This window comes from Hyaena hyaena, unplaced genomic scaffold, assembly GCF_003009895.1.
Source record: "Hyaena hyaena isolate Hyena2069 unplaced genomic scaffold, ASM300989v1 scaffold_62, whole genome shotgun sequence".
NCBI lineage: Eukaryota > Metazoa > Chordata > Mammalia > Carnivora > Hyaenidae > Hyaena > Hyaena hyaena.
The window spans coordinates 3,260,619-3,284,299 of NW_024080694.1; the positions used below are offsets into that span (position 1 = coordinate 3,260,619).

Consider the following 23,681-nt stretch of genomic DNA (forward strand, 5'->3'; position numbering starts at 1 on the left):
GTAACACTCAAGCCTGAGAGGGCTGCAATCTTTTCTGAAGAACATCATAGTCCAAAAAGACTAACACTTATTGCTGATTCAGCTCACAGTATCAGCCCTCATCAAGCAGTAGCACAATCACCAGCAAACATATTATGGGCACCTCTTAGGGGCATTAGAGATTCACAGAGCAATGACACACAGCCCTGCCCTCAAGGAGCTGACAGTGTAAAGGGAGAGAAACAAAACATCCAAAACAGACATGAAATACACGCATCTATATCATAATAGAAGGAATGACCGGCATGAGTCATCACATTTTAACAAATGAGCATTGGAATTTCTTAGCAAATATACACTACATCAAGTTTCAATCTGACATATCAAAAAAGTTATTATTGTTTTAAAATTTTTTAATGTTTATCTTTGAGGGAGAGAGAGAGTGAGAGGGAGGGAGTGAAAGCACGAGCAGAGAAGGGAGGCCGAGAGATAGGGAAACACAGAATCTGAAACAGGCTCCAGGCTCTGATCTGTCAGCACAGAGTCCAAAGCGGGGCTCAAACTCACGAACCATGAGATCATGACCTGAGCCAAAGTTGGAAGTTTAACCAACTGAGCCACCCAGGCACCCCTCAAAAAAATTATTTTTATTAATTTTTTTCGATTACTCATGTTTCAACTCAACTGAATTAAAAGAAGAAAATATAATTCCAAGCCAAATGTACCATAGTGTTTGCTGTCCCAAATGAAGAGATAGACTGTTCACATCCTAGAATTTCTCCATGGTTCTACATCCAGATGTAGTTCAGTAGTTCTGACTGCCAAACCGATGTACAAATTCCGACAGGGAGTAGACAGCTCCCCATCCCACCTCAGGATCCATACTGATAAAATCATTCAGGTTCATTTTGGAATCTAAAAAATACACGAAAGAAAACGTTCACTGAAAACACAATTGGTTTACTGGTTTAACAGCAGTACAACAACCCAGAAGACCAAAAGCAGGGAAAATTTTCCAAAAGGAGAAGGGTTCAACATCACTGCTGTGGTATTCTCATCCCAAATGCGTAACCTCAATCTAATCATGACAAAATATCACACAAACCTAAGGTGAAGGTCACTCTGCAAAATAACTGACTCTTCGAAAGTGTAAAAGTTATAAAAGAAAAGAAAAAACAAAAAACAAAGAAATTGCCACGGACCGAAGGAGACTGAGGAGACATGACAATTCAATCTAATATCCTGGGTTAGATTCTGGACCGGAAAAAAGAAATTAGTGGAAAAACTTGCAAAACTTAAGTAATGTCTGTAAGTTAACATATTGGATCAATATTTTAGTATCAAATCTGTCATTTTCCTGGTTTCAGTAACTACAGTAGAGTTATGTAAAATCCAACAGTAGGGAAATCTGTGTAAAAGCATATAGGAATGCTCTAGAGTGTTTCAGCATATATTTTAGAAGTTTAAAATTATTTCAAAATAAAAAGTTAAATGAAAAATGCATGAATAATCAAACTACCGATTTATTGGATCCAACTGCCAAATTATAGGAAATTCAGAGGCTAAAAAAAGAGATACAATCAGCAAAACCCAGACTGTTTCTCCCAGACCCAGTTTCTTCAACAAAAAAATAGTTAGGCAAAGAATCTACATATTAAAAAAGACTCTTAAGAGACATACAACCAGGGAAGCCTGGCTGGTGCAGTAGGTGCAGCATGCACCTCTTGATCTCAGGGTCGTGGGTTCAAGCCCCACATTAGATGTAAAGATTACTTAAACATAAAACCTTTTAGGGGGGCCAGGGTGGCTCAGTCAGCTAAGCCACTGACACCTGATTTCAGCTCAGGTCATGATCTCACAGTTCATGAATTCGAGCCCCACAGCACGGTGACAGTATGGAGCCTGCTTGTAACTCTCTCCTCCCTCTCTCTGCCCCTCCCCTGCTCACTCTCTCTCTCAAAATAAATAAACTTTAGAATGAATAACTAACTAAATACATACAATCTTTAAAAAAAGATGATGACTTTATGACTTTATAACTGGAAATCTGAACACTGGCTAGATAGATACATGATGATGTTAAAGAATTACCATTAATTTGGGGGAGTGTAATAATGGTATGGTGGTCATAGTTTTTAAAAAATAAAATCCTTATATATTTTAATATTTTAAAAATGTTTTTATTTATTTTTGAGACACAGAGAGACACAGAGCACAAGCAGGGGAGGGACATAGAGAGAGGGAGACACAGAATCTGAAGCAGGCTCCACTCTCTGAGCTGTCAGCACAGAGTCCGACGTGGGGCTTGAACTCACGAATCATGAGATCATGACCCGAGCTGAAGTCAGATGCTTAACCGACTGAGCCACCCAGGTGCCCCAATCCTTATATTTTAGAGATCCACACTGAAATATTTAGAGTTGAAACAACAGAGTATCTGGGACTGGCTTCACAATAATCCAAGAAAGGGGAAAGTGGATGGAATAAAAGTGAGTCGATTGGTTATGAGCTGATAACTGTTTAAAATCTGATATACTATTCTGTCTACTTTTTATATGATTTAAATTCTCCCCCCCAAATTTTTTAAAAATTATTTTTTAAATTTTTATTTACTTTTGAGAAAGAGAGACAGAGTGCAAGTGGGAGAGGGGCAAAGAGAGACACACACAGAATCTGAAACAGGCTCCAGGCTCTGAGCAGTCAGCACAGAGCCCAACAAAAGGCTAGAACCCATGAACCATGAGATAATGACCTGAGCCGAAGTCAGACGCTCAACCGACTGAGTCATCCAGGCATCCCTAAAAAAATTTTTTTAATGTGTACATATTGCTGTTTCTGCCCACCAAAAAATTGTTACAGAAACTGCACTTCCACCATAAACCTCCAGAGAACTGTGCCAATATATTTAGCAACTATTTCCAGACGTTGGACAATGGGCAGACATGCCTGGGATTCCTAAGAAAGTGGACAAGTAAGGGGGGGCCCTAGGATCACTCACGCTTACTACCCTCAGAGGCAATTTCCAGAGGGGGACACACGCTGCTTTGTGGTCTCCCTGAGGTGAGAAGACAGACATCCAAGTTCAGGAGGGCCCAGGCAGAGTGCAGGAGACACGGGTGTAGAAAGGATCCCCCCCACCCTGACCCCAACACACACCCAAGTATTTGGCGGGGACTGCTCTCGTGAGACCAGTCCCCAGGTGGAGTCATTCTCATAAGTGCCAGAACTCCACAGTTGCCACCAGCCAGGGCAGAGAGAGCAGACATGGAACAAGGATCTGGTTAGACTCCTCAGAAGGGCCGTGCCAGGGCACGGGGCTAAATTAGCACTAGACCGAAAGGCTGCTCTGAGCCTTTACTAAAAAGTTAAAAACAAGCCTTGAAAGGACCCAGTTGACTCCCAGTGATGTAACTGCAGGCCAGCACTGTTTTCTAAAAGTACCTCAAGATCCAGCAACTGACAACATAAATTCAAAGTCCAGCATCCAACCAAATATGACAGATCACACAAAGAAAAGGAAACCATGATCCAAAATCAGGGGAAAAAATCAATCCAACAGAAGTGGACTAAAAAGACAGAAATAATGGAACTAGCAGGCAAGGAGCAGCTATTGTAAACATGCCCCGTGTGTTCAAACAGCTAGAGAAAAACAGGAACATGATGAAGAGAGAGAGAAATGAAAGCTATTAAACCAGTCCAAAATGGAATTTCTAGACATAAAACAAATAGAATATGTAAGATGAAAAGAATGTGCTGGATGAAGCTAACAACAAACTAGTTAACGCAGAAGACAAGAGCGGGGCGCCTGGGTGGCTCAGTTGGTTAAGAGTCCAACTTCTCAGTTTCAGCTCAGGTCGTGATCTTCGTGGTTTCATGAGTTCGAGCCCAGTGTCGGGCTCTGTGCTGATGGTGCAGAGTCTGCTTGGGATTCTCTCTCCCTGTATCTCTCAGCCCACCCACCCCTGCCCCCACCATGTTGTCTGGCTCTCTCAAAATAAATAAAATTAAAAATTAAAAAAAAAAAAGACAAACTCAATGAATTTACAATAAAATAAAGGAATTATTCAAAATGAAACACATACATAAAAGGTATGAAAAAAACAACAAGCCCTACTGACCTCTGAGAATATCAAGCCATCTAACCAGTGTGTAGCTGAAGGACAAGAACTTAAAAATGAGAGTCAGTCAGAAAAAATGTGTGAGGGAATAATGGCCAAATAATGTTCTCAAGTTTGATGAAAACTGTAAATCCAACAATCTAAAGATCTTTAAAAAACCGTAAGTGGAATAAGCCTAAAGGAAACTATGCTGTAGTCCGTCATGATCGAATTGCTAAAAACTAGTGATAAAGAGAAAAACCTTACAAAATATTCAGAGGGGGGAAAAAAGACACACTACATTCACAGAAACAAATACAAGATCAGAGCCTGTCCAAGCAGAAAACAAGAGAGATGCCTTTAAAGAACTGAAAGAAAGAAACTATGTAAATCTAGTATACGTTACCCAATATTATAGCTTTCAAAAATGAAAGTAAGCACTTAGGATATAGAAAACCAGAAACAGATTCGCTAACACCCTTATAACAAAAAAACCTGAATAATCAACTTTTGTTGAAGTCATCAGAGAGCTGGGAATTCTACTGGAAATAAAGGTAAGACAGGCACCTGTCAGGAAAGATGGGGTGGAAGTTCCTACTGACCTGGGTATGTGCCAGACTCCACAGAAGCCAGTGAGTCTGCGAAATTTTTTTTTTTTTAATGTTTATTTTGAGAAAGAGAGAAAGAGACTGTGAGCTGGGCAGGGGCAGAAAGCAGGAGACAGAATCCAAAGCAGGCTCCAGGCTCTGAGCTATCAGCACAGAGCCCAACGCGGGGCTCAAACTCATGGACTGTGAGATGGCAACCTGAGCTGAAGTCGGAAGCTCAACTGACTGAGCCACCCAGGCGCCCCAGTCTGTGAAACTTTTTAACAAACTACTTTTAAAAGAAACCTATTCTTGTTTTCTAAGACTTTTTCCCCTCCCTCCCTTTTTTTGTTTTGTCTTCTAAGACTTTTTAATGTAATTAAATAAAGATTACTATCTTCAGTCATTCATTATGTAAAAAGATCAATGTATAAAAACAAAATTAAAATTAAAAACTTTTTAAAGATCAAGGCAAAACAAATAAACATCTGCCTCTAATCGACCTATGAGGCACTTTAAGATTTCCATTTGTTTACCTAACACGGGTCCTCCAGCGTGGCTCAAATTAGCCAGTGTTACTCTACATTTGGAAGCAGGGGGATAAGAAGTATATTCGGAGCAGAGGCAGGGAAGGACTTAGAAGGAGACAGGGAAATTTGGTGTACTCTATAGTTCAGCCTAAGAAAATGTCTTTAAAAACTGAGACATCAGTAGCTAATGCTGAAACTGACTCTTCAGGGCAAAGCTGTATGACTATAAATTTCAGTTTCCTTCTCATCAGAAAAAAAAAAAAAAAAAAAGAGTTCTTTTCTTTAAAATACATTAAACGCTGAATTGAAAATAGCAGTCTTGGGGCGCCTGGGTGGCTCAGTTAACCATCCAACACTTGACTTCGGCTCAGGTCATCTCACAGTTCCTCAGTTCGAGCCCTGAGTTAAGCTCTGCACTGACCGTGCAAAGCCTACTTGGGATTCTCTCTCTCCTTTCTCTGCCCCTCCCCTGCTTTCTCTGTCTCAAAATAAACTTAAAAAGAAAAAAAAATATATGGGGTGTCTAGGTGGTTCAGTCGGTTAGGTGTCCAACTTTGGCTCAGGTTATGATATCATGGCTCATGAGTTTGAGCCCCATATCGGGCTCTGCACTGATAGCTCAGAGCCTGGAGCCTGCTTCGGATTCTACACGTGTCTCCCTCTCTCTCTCTGCCCCTCCCCTGCTCACACTCTCTGTCTCTCAAAAATAAACATTAAAACAATATTTTTTTTAAAGAAAAGAAAATTGCGATCTTGCAGACACATGCCCACCGAAATTATTAAACATACTATCCCGATGTTCAACATATCAAATGTACTAAATCTTAAGTCACAAGAGTCAATTCCACAACTAAATGCAGGGGACTGAGTTAAGCTGATCTTAAAGTACCTAAAACATGCATTAAAGTTTGATATTTTCTTTTTAAAAAAATTTTTTAATGTTTATTTATTTCTAAGGGAGAGTACACACACGCATAGAGGAGGGGCAGAAAGGGAGGGAGACACAGAATCCAAAGCAGGCTCCAGGCTCCGAACTGTCAGCACAGAGCTCAATATGGGGCCCGAACTCACGAACTGAGAGATCATGACCTGAGCCAAAGTCAGATGCTTAACTGACTGAGCCACCCAGGCACCCCAAAGTTGGATATTTTCTCAAACCGTTTCTTATCCTTACTTTTTATAAAATACTACCAATCAGCTACAAGTAATTCTCATTTATCCTAACTTCAAATATATTCCTTTGATAAACACAGGATCTGAAGAAATGAATTCACCACCTGACAGAACATCACAGTGTGGTTAAATTATGACATGAAAAACCAGTCCATTTACCCCACACTTCAGAGCAGATTCCTTTCAGCTTCCATCTCAAGTTCAGGATGAACTCACTACACACAAGGCAGAAAAAGACACCCCCAGCCCCCTCCTCATCCTCCCCTGCTGTACACCCGAGGCAAAGGGCTTACTTAATCTTAATGCACTTCAGGGTACGCATCTATCAGGTAAGGAAAATAAAGCTGGCCCGAGTTGTGGTAAAAACTGCACTACTATACAGAGCGGCCGGCACAAGGCCTGGTATGAAATAGCATCCCCTGGGCAGCAGTCATCAAAACCGAAAGGAATGATCAAAAGAGGAGCGGGCTGACAGGCTGGTGTTTACTGTGTACCTGCCACGGGCTGGCTCTGTGCCAGTGTCATGTCTAGAAGACAAGCGGGGGGTGGCTGAAGTCACACCGTCCTGGATCACAGCCTATGTGGCAGGTGGTCCAAGACCAGAAGGGAGACCTGTGGTGTCCTCTCCCCACCCAGGAGCGACCGCATTTCTGACGCTGAGACCAGGAAGCAGGCTAGTGGACCAAAAAGCAGCTCTGAGATAAATTTTTAAAATCACGACAGCCTCTCACAGAGCATCTCAAACATCAGTTTGAATCCTCTTTCGATGTTTAGATACACCAAATAGATTTCCATTCTTCCCTGCTGAACTCCAAATGCTACTGCCCTATTTTTCTGGCATGCAGCACAGCTGATGGAGCATTTCACACAGAAGGGCTCATCCGCAGGATGGGATGGCCTCCGCAAGAAATGGCAACCATGCGAATTATAATCATAAATAATATTTCAAGCTCGTGCAAATGCCAAACAACAGCGACAGGGTGAAGAGCTCTTTATCTCCTTAAATCTCAGAAAATTATTAACTGGACTGATGCCTAAAAGCACATAAAGGAGATTAGTGGTACAAGAAAACCCACTGGCTCTCCTTTCCTTCGACCGCAGGTCTCATCAGGGAGCCAGGGAAATGACATCTCATATACCACAAGAATGCCCCAGCGGCTGCTGTCACCCTAATGGGACACCCTGCCATGCCAAGATGCTACTAGCCCAACTGTGGAAGGACACAAGCCCACACACCTCCAGAAGCCCAGCGTCCCGGCAGCAGACACAGCCAGCACCCTGGCGGTGTGCAGGTATCACGGTGCTCCTGAACACCTCCCCTGCTGTGAGTTCTCATGCCTTCCAGTCCCGTTCTCGGGGCTTCGAGTCCTGAATCTAAAAGATACACACATCTAGGCTCCCTCTCTAGGCTCCCTCTCATCTTCTTACGACTCAGGGAGTTTCCCACAAGTAACAACACACAAGTTTTGTCCTTGGTCAGGGGGCGATGCGAATGTGCACGGTGACTGCAAGCCTCTCTGGGAAGGCACCTCTGGCTCACCTCCAGTTTCAATGCACGGGTATGATGGGGGGGGTTCTCTCCAGTTCCCGCTGGAATCTTTCATGTGAGATCGGTCAGAAGCAAAGTTCTTCAAATATGAATCTGCACGGATCACTCGAAATTTCCTGCAAATAAAGCAACGTTCATGTACGTTAGGACAGTTTCCCAGTGAAATTCTAACTCAATTTTTATACAGACCCATATAGACATACACGAAAGTACCCAGACATTTCTGTACTACCAGTAATACACAAATACAGATGCAGCTTCATCACCTGTTAAAGAAAGGATCCGCTGAAATAAAAAACTACACAGCCACAGAAATACATCCAGTTGCCTTTATTTACCCATTTGTAAGCCAGGGACAAAGGGCATAACCTTCAGGCGCCACGATCACAGACCTCTCAATTCTGTCATCATTAAGGCCGCACCCCACACACACACACATACCCACAAACACACCTGCACACATACAGGAGAGAAATCCCCAAAATGGCTTTCAGAAGACATCTGGGATCTCATCATGCACACTTTTAAAAGAATGCCAATCTTTTATATGTTGGACACTTGGACAACCTTTAAAACTTCAAAACATTTTGTTCTAATGTTGTGTGTGGCACATCATTTTCAAATATCAACTCAACAGTGATGCCAAAACAAGTCATCTTTGCAAAAAAAATGCAAAAAAAACCCCCACAAAACCACAGACACACACACAGACACACAGACACACACAGACACACAGACACACACACAAAAACACACACACACACACACACAAACTCTCTGTACAACTGTCAAGGTTTAACTTCAGAAAGTTAGTAAATCATCCTAAATCTCCTCACCTTCTAAACTGTGGATGGATGTCCTCATCAGACTTAAATGCATCTTCCACATAAGTGTCAAAAGGACAGGGAAATGGCAAGACTGTGTCCAGATCATAAATGAAGCTCTGTCCTCCACTTGAAACATGAAGCAGGACAACATGGTAATCCTAGAAATAAAAGTTGCTAAAATTAACCAAGTTACTTCACCATCCCGAACACAGTGTTATAGGTTACAGTAATAATGCGCACATACACATATGGATACAAAACTAATACAACTCTTCTTTTTTTTTTTTTTTAAATGTTTTATTTATTTATTTCTAGTAGAGAGAGAGACAGCTTGAGCAGGGGAGGGTCAGAGAGAGAGGGAGTGACAGACTCTGAAACAGGCTCCAGGCTCTGAGCTGGCAGTCAGCACAGAGCCCGACGCGGGGCTCGAACCCACGAACCGCGAGATCATGACCTGAGCGAAAGTCGGACGCTTAACCGACTAAGCCACCCGGGCGCCCCACAACTCTTCTTATAAGAGCAAAATAAAGCAAACACATATCCCTAAAAAAAAGATTAAACATCTGGTGACAGGGAACACTTAAACAAGCACTGAAAATGTTCATATACATTAAATGTACATCCTTTGACCTAGCAATTTCACCTCTAGGAATCCATCCTATGGAAAAAAAATGGCCATATGTGTGTAAAGGTATATACACAAAGAAAATCTATGCAGCACTGTTTATAACAGTGAAAATTCAGAAACAATCTGAAGTCCACCAAGAGAGAAATAAACCACAATGCAGGCGCTAAAAAGAATTAGGTAAATTTATGTAGAAAATGGAAAAAAGTATATGTTACATGGTTGGATGGGAAAAATAAACCACAAATATGCACTACATATTACTTTTAAAAAGCTATGTGTTTACAAAAATAAATTCAAAATGGATGACAAACCTAAATATAAGACAGGAAACCATCAAAATCCTAGAGGAGAAAACAGGCAACAACCTCTTTGACCTCGGCTGCAGCAAGGTTCTTCTTATTAGACACATCTCCGCAGGCAAGGGAGACAAAAGAAAAATGAACTATTGGGACCTCATCAAGATAAAAAGCTTCTGCACAGTGAAGGAAATAATTAACAAAACCAAAAGGCAACCAATGGAATGGGAGAAGATATTTGTAAATGACATACTGGATGAAGGGTTAGTATCCAAAATCTACAGAGAACTTATCAACCTCAATACCCAAAAACAAAGATTCCAGTGAAGAAATGGGCAAATGATATGAATAGACACCTTTCCACAAAAGACATCCACATGGCTAACAGGAATGGATAAAGAAGATGTGGTGTATATATATATATACATATATATACATATATACATATATACATACATACACACAATGGAATATTACTTGCCGATCAAAAAGAATGAAATCTTGCCATTTGCAACAATGTGGACAGAACTAGAGGGTATTATGCTAAGGAAAATAAGTCAGAAAGATAAATATATGATCTCACTCATAATTTAAAAAACAAAACAGATGAACATAGGGGAAGGGTAGGAAAAATAATATAAAAACAGAAAGGGAGGCAAACCATAAGAGATTCTTAAATACAAGAACAAACAGCGTTTCTGAAGGGGAGGTTGGTGAGGGGGATGGGCATTAAGAGAGCACTTGTTGGGATGAGCACTGGGTGTTACATGGAAGTGATGAATCACTAAATTCTACTCCCGAAATCATTATTATACTATATGTTCACTAACTTGAATTTTAACAAAATTATAAAAAAAGCTATGTGTATATAGATACACATGTGGATTCTGAAGTACACATGCATGCGTATGAATTGAGGAAAAAGTGTGCAAGGATATCCTCCAAAATATTAACACAGGGGATGGCTTGAGCTAGCCTAGAGTGGGAAAGGACTTTAAGATGTTGTTAAGCTGGCCAAGCCCTAATCTGTAGTTGTTTAGGGGAAAGATGAAGACAGCTTCTCCTTTGTGGCTCAGCCGTGGTGCATCCCTCACTCCCAGACAGTGGGCAATGCCCAACACCAGTTAATGACTAGAAGCGACGTCAGGAAAGTTATCAAGGGCAGGAGGGCTGATGCTCTGAGTCCCTTGGAAGAAAAGCGCTCTCACAGAGAACAGCACTGGGAGATAAAAAGCTCAATTACATTAGTACTGCATTAGTAACACCACCTTATATTTCTAGTGCCTCAGAGCTCACAGAGCACTTTCTCAAATGTTGTTTTATCGACCATGGGGCGGGGAGGGGGTGATTAATTAAGACTGGAGATGCTGCGCCATCAAAGAGCTTCCTTTGGCTCCAATGCTATCTTCCTAACACAGAAATAGCATCAGAAATGGACGCTTCTGCCCTGCACTCCCCTTAATGCATCCTGCCCCAGAGATAAATAAAGCAGGAGCAGCCCCCTTCCACTGGGTGTATACATGTGTTATTCCCGTCCTTCTGCAGCAACGTTTTCCACCTCTCTCCCCATATCCATCCCTCGAGTGCCCACTCACATGCTCTCTCTCCATGAGTCTCCTACTTCCTGTCAGAACCAGTCTCTGGCATTGTCCAAAATCTGTTTCTCTCTTGACATCTTCTACCTTGTATCACAGGTGTTTTGAAGTGCATATTCCCTTTTATTTGTAGTTAAGAGTGCTATTGAAATATCAAAGATGCAAAGATGGGCAAGGGGAGTCCTGACCCCCGAGGAGTCCCCACAGCAGAGTGCAAAACAGTCAAGTGCTGCCAGAAGGACACTGTGATGACAGCAGACAGCAGGGAGCCTTGCAGGCTAGGGCATTCTCATCAAACCTTGGCCTCTCCACTTCCCCTTTTATAAAATGGAGCTAAGTGCAGTGTCTGCCTCAGTATTGTTGGGATAACTAAGGCGATTATGCATGTAAAAACTTTTTAAAAGCCAACCAAGAAGGGCACCTGGGCAGCTCAGTCCGTTGAACGTCTGACTCTTGGTTTTGGCTCAGGTCATGATGCCAGGGTCATGGGATCCAGCCCCATGTCGGGCTCCATGCTGGGCATGGAGCCTGCTTAAGATTCTCTCTCTCTCCCTCTGCCCCTCTCCCCAGCTCTCTCTCTCTTAATTAAAAAAATAATTATAATTTATAAAAGTCAACCAAGAAACAGAGAAGGAGGAGGAGCCCAACAGCCAAAGAAGAGTGTCACTGAGGAAAGGCTGCCACCACTGAGTCCTGCCTGAGGGGACAGTGTTCCAGCAAGAAAGTATAACTTGTGGAAGCGCCTAAGCAGTGAATATCCACAACCTCTCACTTAGTTTGGGTCCACATTCCTACATCCCAGATAGCTGATGAACTTGAGAGGGAAAATAGGCCTCAACTCCAAGTCACCTTAAGTGCAGACATGGAGTCAAGGAAAACAGATCAAGCAGAAGTAGCCTCACTCTCTGAGTTGGGTTCAGCGCTTGCCCAGATGCCAGGAAAAGCCCAAGCTGGGCTCAGGGAGGGAAACCCACCTAGAAGGCGATCCACTTCTTGGGACTGGGTGTCTCTACCCACTCAGGGCCGCCCACCCACTTCCTACAACAGGACAGCCGTGAGGCAGATACAACTGCCAAGAGATGCTATGTGAGGGGGTCATGACCACAGGTCCTTTCCCTTCAAGTCTGTCTAAAAGGAGAAGAAATACCATGACTCAAAATCAGCTAAGTGGTTCAGCAATGTAGGTGACCTCTAGGGCAGAGGGACAGTCTTCATCAGGGGTTATGTAGCTATTGTTGCTAACAGGAAAAACTAACAATGCTTGAGCACCAGTACCAGACACCATACCATGCTTCAGGATAATGCTTCACACACATTATCTCACTTAAAGACTCACAACCCCACTAGCCAGAGGAGGACACTGCACAAAGAAGGCAAGTAACATGTCCAATTCACAGAGCCACCAATGGGAGTACTGGGACTCAACCCCAGTTTGGCCTTAACTGGATTAACTGGGCCAAAATTGGATTTTGGCTTTAATGTTAGAGAAGCCAATCACCCGCTGGTGAAAGAGGCAAGAATGTGAGCTCTGTGAGGCCAGGGATTTTGGTCTATCTTGTGCCTGGCATATAACAAGCACTCATTAAATATAGGTTAAATAAATGAATGATGCCAATTCAAATGATATCTTATTTTAAATAAGTATCAGAAACAAGCTTTTCTTTTACTTTATCTTCATGTTGGCACCATCAATTCTTCAGGGGACAGGTTAAGGTGACACATAGATGTGTACTAGAAAGGGCCAGGGCCTGAGACCTAGTCCTGCCACTGATCAGCTAGATAACCTTGAGCTTCTCACTCTGACTTATGGGCTCATTTCTTCACCTGAAAAATGAAACGGTTGGAGGAGATCCGGGTTTTCATAGCTAGTCATGGTCACTCTGGGGTCTGCTAAGAATACTAACTCCTGGGGCGCCTGGGTGGCTTAGTCGGTTAAGCGTCCAACTTTCGCTTAGGTCACGATCTAGCGGTTCGTGGGTTCGAGCCCCGCGTCGGGCTCTGTGCCGACTGCCAGCTCAGAGCCTGGAGCCTGTTTCAGTCTGTGACTCCCTCTCTTTCTGACCCTTCCCTGCTCATGCTGTCTCTCTCTCTCTCTCTCTCCTAGAAATAAATAAAACATTAAAAAAAAAAAAAAAGAATACTAACTCCTGAACCCTTCTCTAGATCAACAAAATCAGAAACATACATTTAAAAAAAATTGTTTTAATGGTAGTATTTGAGAGAGACAGAGCATGGGCATGAGCAGGGGAGGGGCAGAGAAAGAGACGGAGACAGAATCTGAAGCAGGTTCCAGGCTCTGAGCTGTCAGCACAGAGCCCAATGTGGGACTCGAACCCATGAGCCAAGAAATCATGACCTGATACAAAGTCAGATGCTTAACCCACTGAGTCACCCAGGCGCCCCCAGAAACCTATGGTTTTAACACAATATCCAGATAATTCTAAAGTGCAGCTGAACTAGATATTGCTTAAGTTCCTTACAGTGTTAAATGAATACGAGTCTAGGAGACGATAAATTTATCTACCTGTAGGGGTGCCTGGGTGGCTCAGTTGGTTAAGCATCTGGCTCTTGATTTCAAGTTAGGGCATGAGCTCATGGTTCATGAGTTCGAGTGACATGTAGGGCTTCTACTGAAACTGTGGAGCCTGCTTAGGATTCTCTTTCCCCCTCTCTTTGCCCCTCCCCCCTCCCTCTCTCTCAAAATAAGTAAGCTTTAAAAAAATACTTAAATAAAACAAAATAAAATCTTTCCTATAATAAAATTAAATGAAAACATGTCTGTAAGTACTACCTGAGACAAAATAACATCTATTCCCAAAAGGTCAAGTATTAATAATTATCATGGCCGGTCTCAACTGCCCTATCACTTCTGCTTTACCAAAACATAGCGACCACTCAGGGATTACAAGTACTAAGGCACCAGACACTTCTTTATTGACCATCTTACCCAGATCACAGGTCCATCTCCAGGTCTTGCTTGTTGTTTCCAGATAGGTATCTATAAAATACAATCAATTTCATAAGCCACAACTACAGTTAAACCACTACTGAATTCTTTAAAGCAATACATAAATTAAAAATAAAATATTTCCAAGCAACCGACAATCAAGGTAAAAGAATGAAGAAATCTAAATCCTTCCAAGTGTCCTTAACAATGAAAACGCAAAAAATTAATTATCTGATGTTCTTTGGAGAGCACAAAGAGACCTCAACTGGGAACCAGAAGGCCTGGCAGGTTCAAGTCTTGCTTTGCCCTCATTATTCATAGGACCTCCGTGGGTCTCTATTTCCTCATCTATAAAATGGAGACAGGTGTCTCAACCCAGCCTGCTTCACCGTATTTCCATTAGCATCAAACATGATAATGCTCACAAAAGTGCTTTATGGAGCGCCTGGCTGGCTCAGCCTGTAATGCATGTGACTCTTGATCTCAGGGTTGTGAGTACGAGCCCCCACCCACCCCCACTGGGAACAGGGATTACTTAAAAATCAGATCTTTAAAAAAAAAAAAAGTACTTTACAAAATATTAAAGAGCTCCCTTTATTTTTTAAGGGCTTGCCTTTTTAATACCTCATGTAAGTTTATCATTATTTTATTTAAACTTCAGAGACAAAGACATCCACTTCAAGCCTGACAGTATGTGGCTGTAGTCTCAGCAATGTTAAAATCTCTAACCTAATGTCGAAACGGACTCAATCTATGTAAATATACCACCATCTATTTCTTGACCTACAAATAAGGGACTAAACTTTTCTAATTCAACCATGCCCTGAAAGGAAAAAAATATCTCATTCAAAAATAAACTTTAGGGGCAACCGGGTGGCTCAGCTGGTTAAGCATCCAACTTTTGATTTCATGGTCATGAGCGCGAACCCCATGCTCAGCGCAGAACCTGCTTAAGATTCTGTCTCTCCTTCTGCCCCTCTCCCCAACTAGCACTGTCTCTCTCCAAAAACAAACTTAAAATGTTGCTGTATTGTATAAAGCAGATTTTAGGACAATGCTAACCCCATGCTATATTTAGTGTCTATTGTCATTCTAAATCTCTTGTTCTCTTTCTGCTGTCACTCACCAACTTACCATCTTCCTCTCGTTAGATATGAAGACAGCGTAGCACTCTTCTAAAGGATACTGGTCATGGTTTTTGATGTACTCACAGAGCTTCCAAATATTTTCTTCACTGAAATAAAATAACAGTTTGATCAATATAATTAAACAGTAATGCTCCATGTCTTTCAAATTTGAATAGAAGACTGATGAGGACATAAAACAGTTGGACAAGATTTTAAACACGATCTCATCCAACAAGAGGCTGATGTTTGAGCCTCCTCTAAAACATCCTCAACAAAGTGTTACTTAACTGTGTACAGGCTTCTCTCCTAACATGGTGCTCATGACCTGCCCTAGCAGTGCTTTGCACATAGAGGCCTTTCATCACTGATAAAATGCTACATCAATACTCCACAAGTTCTGGGTTCAGGGACTTGAGATACAAGTGGAATTTCAACTGTGCCATTTATGAGGTAAGAAGAAGCTTTGAACGTCTTGACCTGGGTATCTGCTTTTCTCAGCTGTAAAATGGGGGTGATCATATCACATTACAAACACTGGATAAATCTTAGTTAACACTGGTTCACTGCTCCCCTCAGGAATGGGGCAGGATGAGTGGTTTGGATAGGAGGGCTTCTGGCTGGAAAGGACCAGGGGCAGCTACGTGATATGCCTAGGAATTCCTTCAGAGGGAGACTCTGTGAGTGGGATTTCCTGCGGCCCTCTAGCACGAAACAGACCCTGATTTTTACAAAGTTCTTTCTTATACTGAACTGAACTCCATATTCCTATACTTCTGCCCCAGATGAATCTCTTTTCTACATGACAGACCTTTAGATATTTAAAGCAGTAGTCAGAACCACCTAAGTAAATCAACGCTCAGTGAATGAAACCAAGCCATACTGGCAGCCATGGGCACAGGCCCACACAAACAAAAACAGTCACTGTTGGCAGTATTCAGAGCTCAGCCTCTGGATTGCTATCTTTTCCTAACGAGCCACACAGCACCTTTGCTGAAAATGAGCTACATCAACACTCAGCTCATACTTGTGACTCAATCTGTCAAAGCCTAATTTCCAAACACCTACACCACGCCACCTGAAAAAGAAGTATGGCATGAATGGCACTGATGAATGCCACCATTTTATGGTAATACAAATTTTCAATTCACAGTTTTGACCTTGTCTATCTGTCTCAATGCTCAATACAACTGCACTTAAAGTACTAAAGCTGAGCATATGTGTATTTTTTCCCCATGACACTGTTTTTCTCTGCAATACCTAAGAAATCTCACAGAAAAAGTAGTGATGGAGGTAAAAACAGGAGATTGCCCCATACTACTTCCACAGGATATGTAGCATAGAGTAACAAAAAGCATACTGCTTCAAGATGACATAAAGCGTGTATTCGCTAAATTTTCTTTTCTTTTTTTTTTTTTTTAATTTATTTCTAGGAGAGAGAGAGAGAGAGACAGCATGAGCAGGGGAGGGTCAGAGAGAGAGGGAGACACAGACTCTGAAAAAGGCTCCAGGCTCTGAACCGGCAGTGAGCACAGGGCCCGACGCGGGGCTTGAACCCAGGAACCACGAGATCATGACCCGAGCGAAAGTCGGATGCTCAACTGACCAAGCCACCCAGGCGCCCCTATTAGCTAAATTTTCTTAAATCTGGCTGTCCTGAGACCAAGTTTTCAGAAGACATCTGTCTGTCCAGCCCACAGACATTCTGGAGTTGCTCACAAGCATCTTGAAGAGCCTGTGATGTAAAAGCACTGTGCTAAGTGCTTGGAGGATATAATGATAAATGAGAGCTCACAGACAGTGAGAGGAGACATACAGATCCATAAATAAGCAAGCATCATAGAAGGCCATAAAAGATGCATAGAAGAGGGAGTCATTAATTCCGAGCGACACAGGAAGATGGAGGAGGTATATAGGTCAGTGGTTTCTCCTTGTTTGTTCCCAGTCCCAAGGATGGGCAAAGAATTACCACAAAGACTTCGAGAATCCATTTATACCACAAGAACTGTTAGCAGGCTGAATACATATAGCAGGCTGCACATACTTTATTATTTTCCAAATATGTGTGAATGTTACACAGAGGGAAAAAAAATGTAAGAGTTACTGAACCTATAGTCCCTTTTTATCATCAATTTTTTTTTTCAAAAGTACAATTAATATCATGAAGGAGGATCTCAAGAGACATCTGATGTTTGAAAAAGGAGGGCCTTGGGGAACCTGGGTGGCTCAGTTGGTTAAGTGTCTGACTTTGGCTCAGGTCATGATCTCACAGTTCATGAGTTCGAGCCCTGCACGGGGCTCTGTGCTGACAGCTCGGAGCCTAGAGCCGATTCTGTGTCTCCCTCTCTCTCTGCCCCTCCCCTGCTCATGCTGTCTCTCTTTTTCTCTCAAAAAATATATAATAAAACATTTAAAAACATAAAAATAAAATAAAATAAAAAAGGAGGGCCTTATACTTGGAAATGCTGGGAGCTGCTGTTGGAACAGGAAGAGCCCCAGATTGGGTGTGATCACTAGCACCCATTTAACTGGTTTTAAAAAAGGGCAGAGGGGGTTATGGTGACAATAATGTTCCGACCTACTGGATGATAATTTTCGTAGCAGAAAGGCTAACAAAGCAGCATTAAAAGAAGATTCTGTGGGGTGCCTGGGTGGCTCAGTTGGTTGAGCACCGACTTCGGCTCAGGTCACAATCTTGCGGTTCATGGGTTCGAGCCCCGCATCGGGCTCTGTGCTGACAGCTCAGAGCCTGGAGACTTCTTCGGATTCTGTGTCTCCCTCTCTCTCTCTGACCCTCCCCTGCTCATGCTCTCTCTCTCTCTCTCAGAAATAAATAAATAAAATAAATAAATAAGATTCTGCAAGGGTTACCAGCAATGGGCTGACATCAGTGAAGGAGGCAGAAGGAAAGGAGCCCTGGGGCACAGGAGGCGATGAAGAATACAACAGAATCAGATGTGCTCCGTAAGCCACCTAGTGCCACACAAATATTGGTTACCACTATCAGCATCAAGCTGAGCCTCAGCAGATCAGTAACAACTGACAGAAGCTAACAGAAGCAGAGAGGAGGCATTGATTTCAAGTTATAAGAACCTGCCACAAACACAGTAAGGTGCACCTACCTGATAGATTTTGACAGGGTAGAACACTGGTTCTCAACCAGCGGCGATTTTGCTCCCCAGGGAACATCTGGCACTATTTGGAGACATTTTTGGTTGTCACAAATTGCGGGAGGGTGCTACAGGCATCTAGTGGGTGGAGGCCAGGGATGCTGCTACATATCCTACAATACACAGGACAGCCCCCTCACAACATTAGCACACTCAAAATGTCAACAAAGCCACGGCGGACAGGTTCAAAATGAGTTTGGAGAAACATATGGTGACCAGATCTTAAAGGACTTGCTGTGCTCAGGAGACAAGCTTAATTGTCTATGCCTGTATTCCTCGAAATGGGATCAATGAACCGGCATAAGACTCCACCACTGTACAGTTCACACATCCAGACTCACTAGAGTGGGACCCTAAGATGTACATGCTTTACAAGCTCCTAGGTGATTCTAGGACTCATCTGAATTTACAAAGGCTTTCAGCAGTGTGAAGCCCGCTAAAGTTCAGGACCTGAGAAGGGGATATGAGAGATCTGGGCAGAGGCCTATAAAGAAAGACGGCCCCTGACAGCCAGTGGGGGCCCAACCCATGGCTGAAGGAACTTAAAGGAGAAATCTACTGAGGAGACGTCCACCCCCTTCCATTCTTCCACCAAATGGCTCCACTCCCGTTGTGCCCGCCATCTTGTTCCTAGAATACTCCAGCACACTTTGTTCCCAGAGCCTTTGCACGAACCACTCCCCTGCCTGCCATGATTTTCTTCCAAATCCACAAAGCCCCAACCCCTTTTTCTTCAGATCTCTGCTCAAATGCCACTTGATCAACAATGCCTTCTTTAAATATCCATCATGAAATAGTGAGTAACCGTCCCTTACCTAGCTTTGTTTTTCTCATAGCACTTAACACCACCCAAATATGGTTTACTTGGCTTTGCCTCCTTTCCCTGAACCAAAACAGAAGAACCATGAGATACTCCCAAGGAATTTGTCTACTCTGTTCACTGTTGTATTCCAAAGACCTAAATGGTGCCTCACACGGTCCAAGTGCCTAACAAACATTTACTGACTAAGTAAATAAAACAGTGAATGGGAGTTAGGGACAAGAACAGTATTTAGTTGAGAGGTAAGGCAGAAACAAAGTGCAGTAGTTAAGAAGAATGGACCCCTGGGGGCGCCTGGGTGGCTCAGCTGGATAAGCGTCTGACTTCACCTCAGGTCATGAGATCACCGTTCGTGGGTTCCGGCCCTGCACTGGGCTCTGTGCTAACAGCTTCAAGCCTGCTTCATATTCTCCATCTCCCTCTCTCTCTCTCTGACCCTGCCTTGAGCGTATTCTCTCTCAACAATAAACATTATATATATAAATTATACTTAAATTTATATATATAAGAAGCATGGACTCCTACATTACAGAAATTCTAGTTTCAGCATTGCCTCTTGCTAGATGTGAGCCTCTCGGTGGCTCAGTCTTTTCATTAGTAAAATGAGGTCAACGATAAAACCTATCTCCTAGCCATGGATGGAAACACTTAGCACTGGCCCTGACATGCAATCAGAGTTGAATGAATGCTAAACTCTTGGTGACAGTGGTTTGATGACCAGCTAAAGGAGGGAAAGGTAGTTTTAGATGGCACTAAGGTTTCTTTTGCAGAGACTGAAAGTTGGGGAAGAAGTCATTACTCAGGGACGGTCAAGACAGGTGTGGGAGTGGAAAAGACAAAGGTAGGAGTGGTGATTCAGCCACACAGGTGGGGTATAGTGTGTGGCCTCCAGAACCAAACCCTGCAGGTAAAGCCCCATTCCTTCACTCACAAGATATGTGGCCTTAGACAAATTAGTTGCACTCCTCTGTGCCTCAGTGTTCTCATCTTTATTTTATTTTATTTTTAATTTTTTTTAATGTTTTTTATTTCTAGGAGAGAGAGAGAGAGAGCGTGAGCAGGGGAGGGTCAGAGAGAGAGGGAGTCACAGACTCTGAAACAGGCTCCAGGCTCTGAGCTGGCAATCAGCACAGAACCAGACGCAGGGCTAGAACCCACAAACCAAGAGATCATGACCTAAGCGAAAGTCGGACGCTTAACCGACTAAGCCACCCAGGCACCCCCTCAGTGTTCTCATCTTTAAAATGGGGTAACAATAGTACCTACTTCCTAGGGTAATTGTGGGACTCAAATGAATTAGTTTACATAAACAATCAACACAATGTTTTGGCACATAGCAAATACTATGTAAATATAACTGGTGTGATAACAACATGGTGGTTAAGCTCATGGTTTCTGGTCACAAGAAGGCCTGAACTGGATTCTTGGCTGCTATTAGCCTTGAGAAAGTTACTGCAAAATCGACGTTCTTCCATTCTCTTCCAAAATTAAAATGACCTTCCCGACAGTGTGAAACCACAAAGGCTTCAGCAGAGTAATTTGCAGATGCTCTGCGCTCCACCCTCTGCCCCCACCTTCCCTTCCTGGCTCCCAAGCCTAGAGATCTGCGGAGAAATGTCCAGGTGAAAAGCGCCAGGCATCAATAATGCACTACCGACCCTACCCTTCCTGAGTATTCCGCCCACCCCACCCCCACCGTCCAAAAGTCTACGCTCCACTCAAGAGACGAGGGCTGCCATTCCCGCTCCCTCATCCCCCAAGCCAGAAAACCCGCCAGTCAAGGCCCAGAGCCCCCGGGGAGGGGCCGGGAAGAGGCGGGGCCTGGCTGCGACGCCGAGACCAAGAGAGCCAGGGAGATGCCGGGGGGCTGCACCCGCGCCCCCTCACCAGTAGCAGCTGTTGTAGACACAGGCGTCCCGCGGGGGGCTGGCCGGCTGGTAGCGGGCGGCTGCAGCGGCGGGGACATCCCCCTCCATGGCGGGCTGGCTTAGGCCAAGGCCTAAGGCGGACCGACAGGACCAGCCCCGCGTGCAGGACTCGGAGGAGGAGCCGGGGCACACCGGGCAGCTCCGATTCTCGGGGCGGAGCCCGGGGCAGCTGCTGCAGTTCCCGGGTGGTGGAGCCAGGGTCGGGTAGGCGGAGTCTGGGCGGAGCGAGCGACGCAGGTTCCGGGCGCGCTGTGCTGGGGGCGGGGGGCGGTGCAAGTTCCGGGTGGAGAGAGCCGGCGGCCGCGCGGGTTTTGCGGATACCGGTAGGCGGAGCCCGGGCGGGAAGAGCCGCGCTGGTTCCGGGAGGGTGGAGCTAGACGGCAGTGGGAGGATCCTAGGGGGATGGTGAGCGGCGTGGATTTCCAGTGGGCGGAGCCCGGGACCTGGAGGATTGTGTGATTCCGGGTAGGCGGGTCGCGGGCAAGTGGGCGGAGCAAGGGCGGGGCGGTGCTGGGGGAGCCGGGCGGGCTCCGGAGGGCTGTAAGCCCGAGGATCCGGTCAGCAGGGAGAACAGAGGTCGCCTGCGGGTGTCCTGCCCGGGTGCGGAGAGGGCGTGGAGTGTGCAAACCGCCCGATCCTGAACTCTGTTTCAACAGTCTCGCGGAGGCGTGTGAAACTTTCCTCCAGCCCAGGGTTGAGGTTGCCGGCCGTGGAGGAACCAGAAGAGATGCAGAAGGCCAAGCGAAATAAGAGAACCGTGTATGTGAAAAACGAACCTTTAGCAGTTTTATCCTAGAAGCCGCGGGAGCCCGGGGAAGGAGGGGGAGTTATTTCCAAACACGTCCGCATCGGAAGTTTTTAGAGAGGAACAGCACCCCCAAATCTCGCCGTATTGTGACATTTGATTTTAATAGAACTGTGTGTATTGACTCAGAAAGATATATTGATCCCTTGATAGAATAAGTTTTTAAAGTTTAAAAAGAGTTCACACGGCATTCATTTTGTGTAAATCATGTATTTGCTGGCAATCTGGAAGGAAAGGCAGCACATTAAGACAGTGTTAATCTCTGATGAATGAGTAGTATGGGCTTTCACTTTATACTTAATAGCCTTCTGAATTGTCTTATACTTGTAATCAAAATATGTAACTGATCAGGATACTTGCCATTATGAAAACTGAAATTCTTAGTTGGTTTATAGGCCATGTGCAGTCAGATTTTTCCAGTCTCGTGAGTTCAAAATCCCATACATAAATACTAAAGACTGAGCATAAGCCCTTGGGCAGCTACCAATTTCTTGCCTCTCTGCTCTAAGTACACACTTCAGTATAAGCTCTATTATAAATAACAGAATTCCTTTAGGCATTTCTCCTTTAAAGCGGGCACCAAGTTAAGCCTTCTCAGTAAAATGTGCTGGAGGAAGAAGCTTTCTGCAGTTTCTGGGAGGCTGTAAGAGCGTGTGGAGTGTGGTCCTGAGAACATCCAGTGGAGTCTGCCCCAGCCTTGGGCTCAGAGCCAGTCCCTCTGTGACCTTACAGTTTCAGTTTGGCAATAACCTTCCTGCAGCCCTCTTGACACAGAAACCAGACCCCTGTGAGGCCTGCAGGCAGCCACTTGCTCATACTTATTAGGGAAGCCCTTTATGGCCTATGCACAGTTACCTGCAGCTACCATGGTCACATGCTGAGCAATCATTCCTTCACCAAGCCTCCCTTTCTTCCCCCAATCTCTCCATTCCCCCTAGGCACTCTGAGAGCCTTCTAAGCCAGCTGACTCTCAGATTCCTAAGGTGTCCCTACACCACTGGTTGGTAATTGTTACCCTCTACTCCTTCTCTACTTAAGGGAGGTTGAATTTCAAGAATTAACTAAGATAAAAATGAAACCAAAAGATATAAGGAAACTATATGGTACCTAGGGCTGAGGACAAGTACTCGAGAAAGACAAATTTGAAAGGGGTTTGCACCTGGTTGGAGAAGGCATGGGTTGCCTATCAGCAGAGAAGTTCTCTGGTTTACCCAGGCTGGAGGTGGTCTGGAGTTGCTGGGCAAACAACAGAGAAGGGGGTAGTGGAGAGCCAGGAATCTCTGCCATAATGTGCTTTCTTTATGCTTCAAACATTCTCCTATAAGTAGGAACTTTTTTATTAAAAATATAGATCTTTTTTAAATTCATGTGATTTCATAGTAGAGACTATAAAAAGCAATATGGTTTCAGAGGAATAAGGTTCTAATGCTTAGAACCAAATTCTGATCTGTAAAGTCCAATGATCTAGATGAGGAAGAAATAAGACTGCACTCAGAGAACCCAAAACTCAATGAAATAAGGGTGTCAAAGGGCTGGGGTTTACAGAAAAGGACACAGAACAAAGGAAAGTATAAGAGAGCCACAGATGTGAAAGGGGAGATCAAGAAGTAGGCAGCACATGATACA

At 43.9% G+C, this 23,681-nt stretch overlaps 1 protein-coding gene across 2 annotated transcripts; it reads right to left on the minus strand.

Annotated features, from left to right (window-relative positions):
* Positions 1-564: 564 nt before the first annotated feature.
* Positions 565-21,455, minus strand: NTAQ1 (N-terminal glutamine amidase 1). Of its 2 annotated transcripts, XM_039231992.1 has the most exons (7): positions 21,210-21,291; positions 18,455-18,615; positions 15,343-15,442; positions 14,209-14,259; positions 8,752-8,900; positions 7,907-8,031; positions 565-894 (listed from the first exon to the last, which is right to left on the minus strand). In XM_039231992.1, the coding sequence occupies exons 3-7, from the start codon at positions 15,343-15,345 to the stop codon at positions 785-787; spliced, it is 438 nt and encodes a 145-aa protein (XP_039087923.1). In that variant the 5' UTR covers positions 15,346-15,442; positions 18,455-18,615; positions 21,210-21,291; the 3' UTR covers positions 565-784. The 2 variants fall into 2 exon arrangements, with proteins under 2 accessions (XP_039087923.1, XP_039087922.1); XM_039231991.1 differs by lacking the exon at positions 18,455-18,615 and having other exon boundaries at positions 21,210-21,455.
* Positions 21,456-23,681: the final 2,226 nt, after the last annotated feature.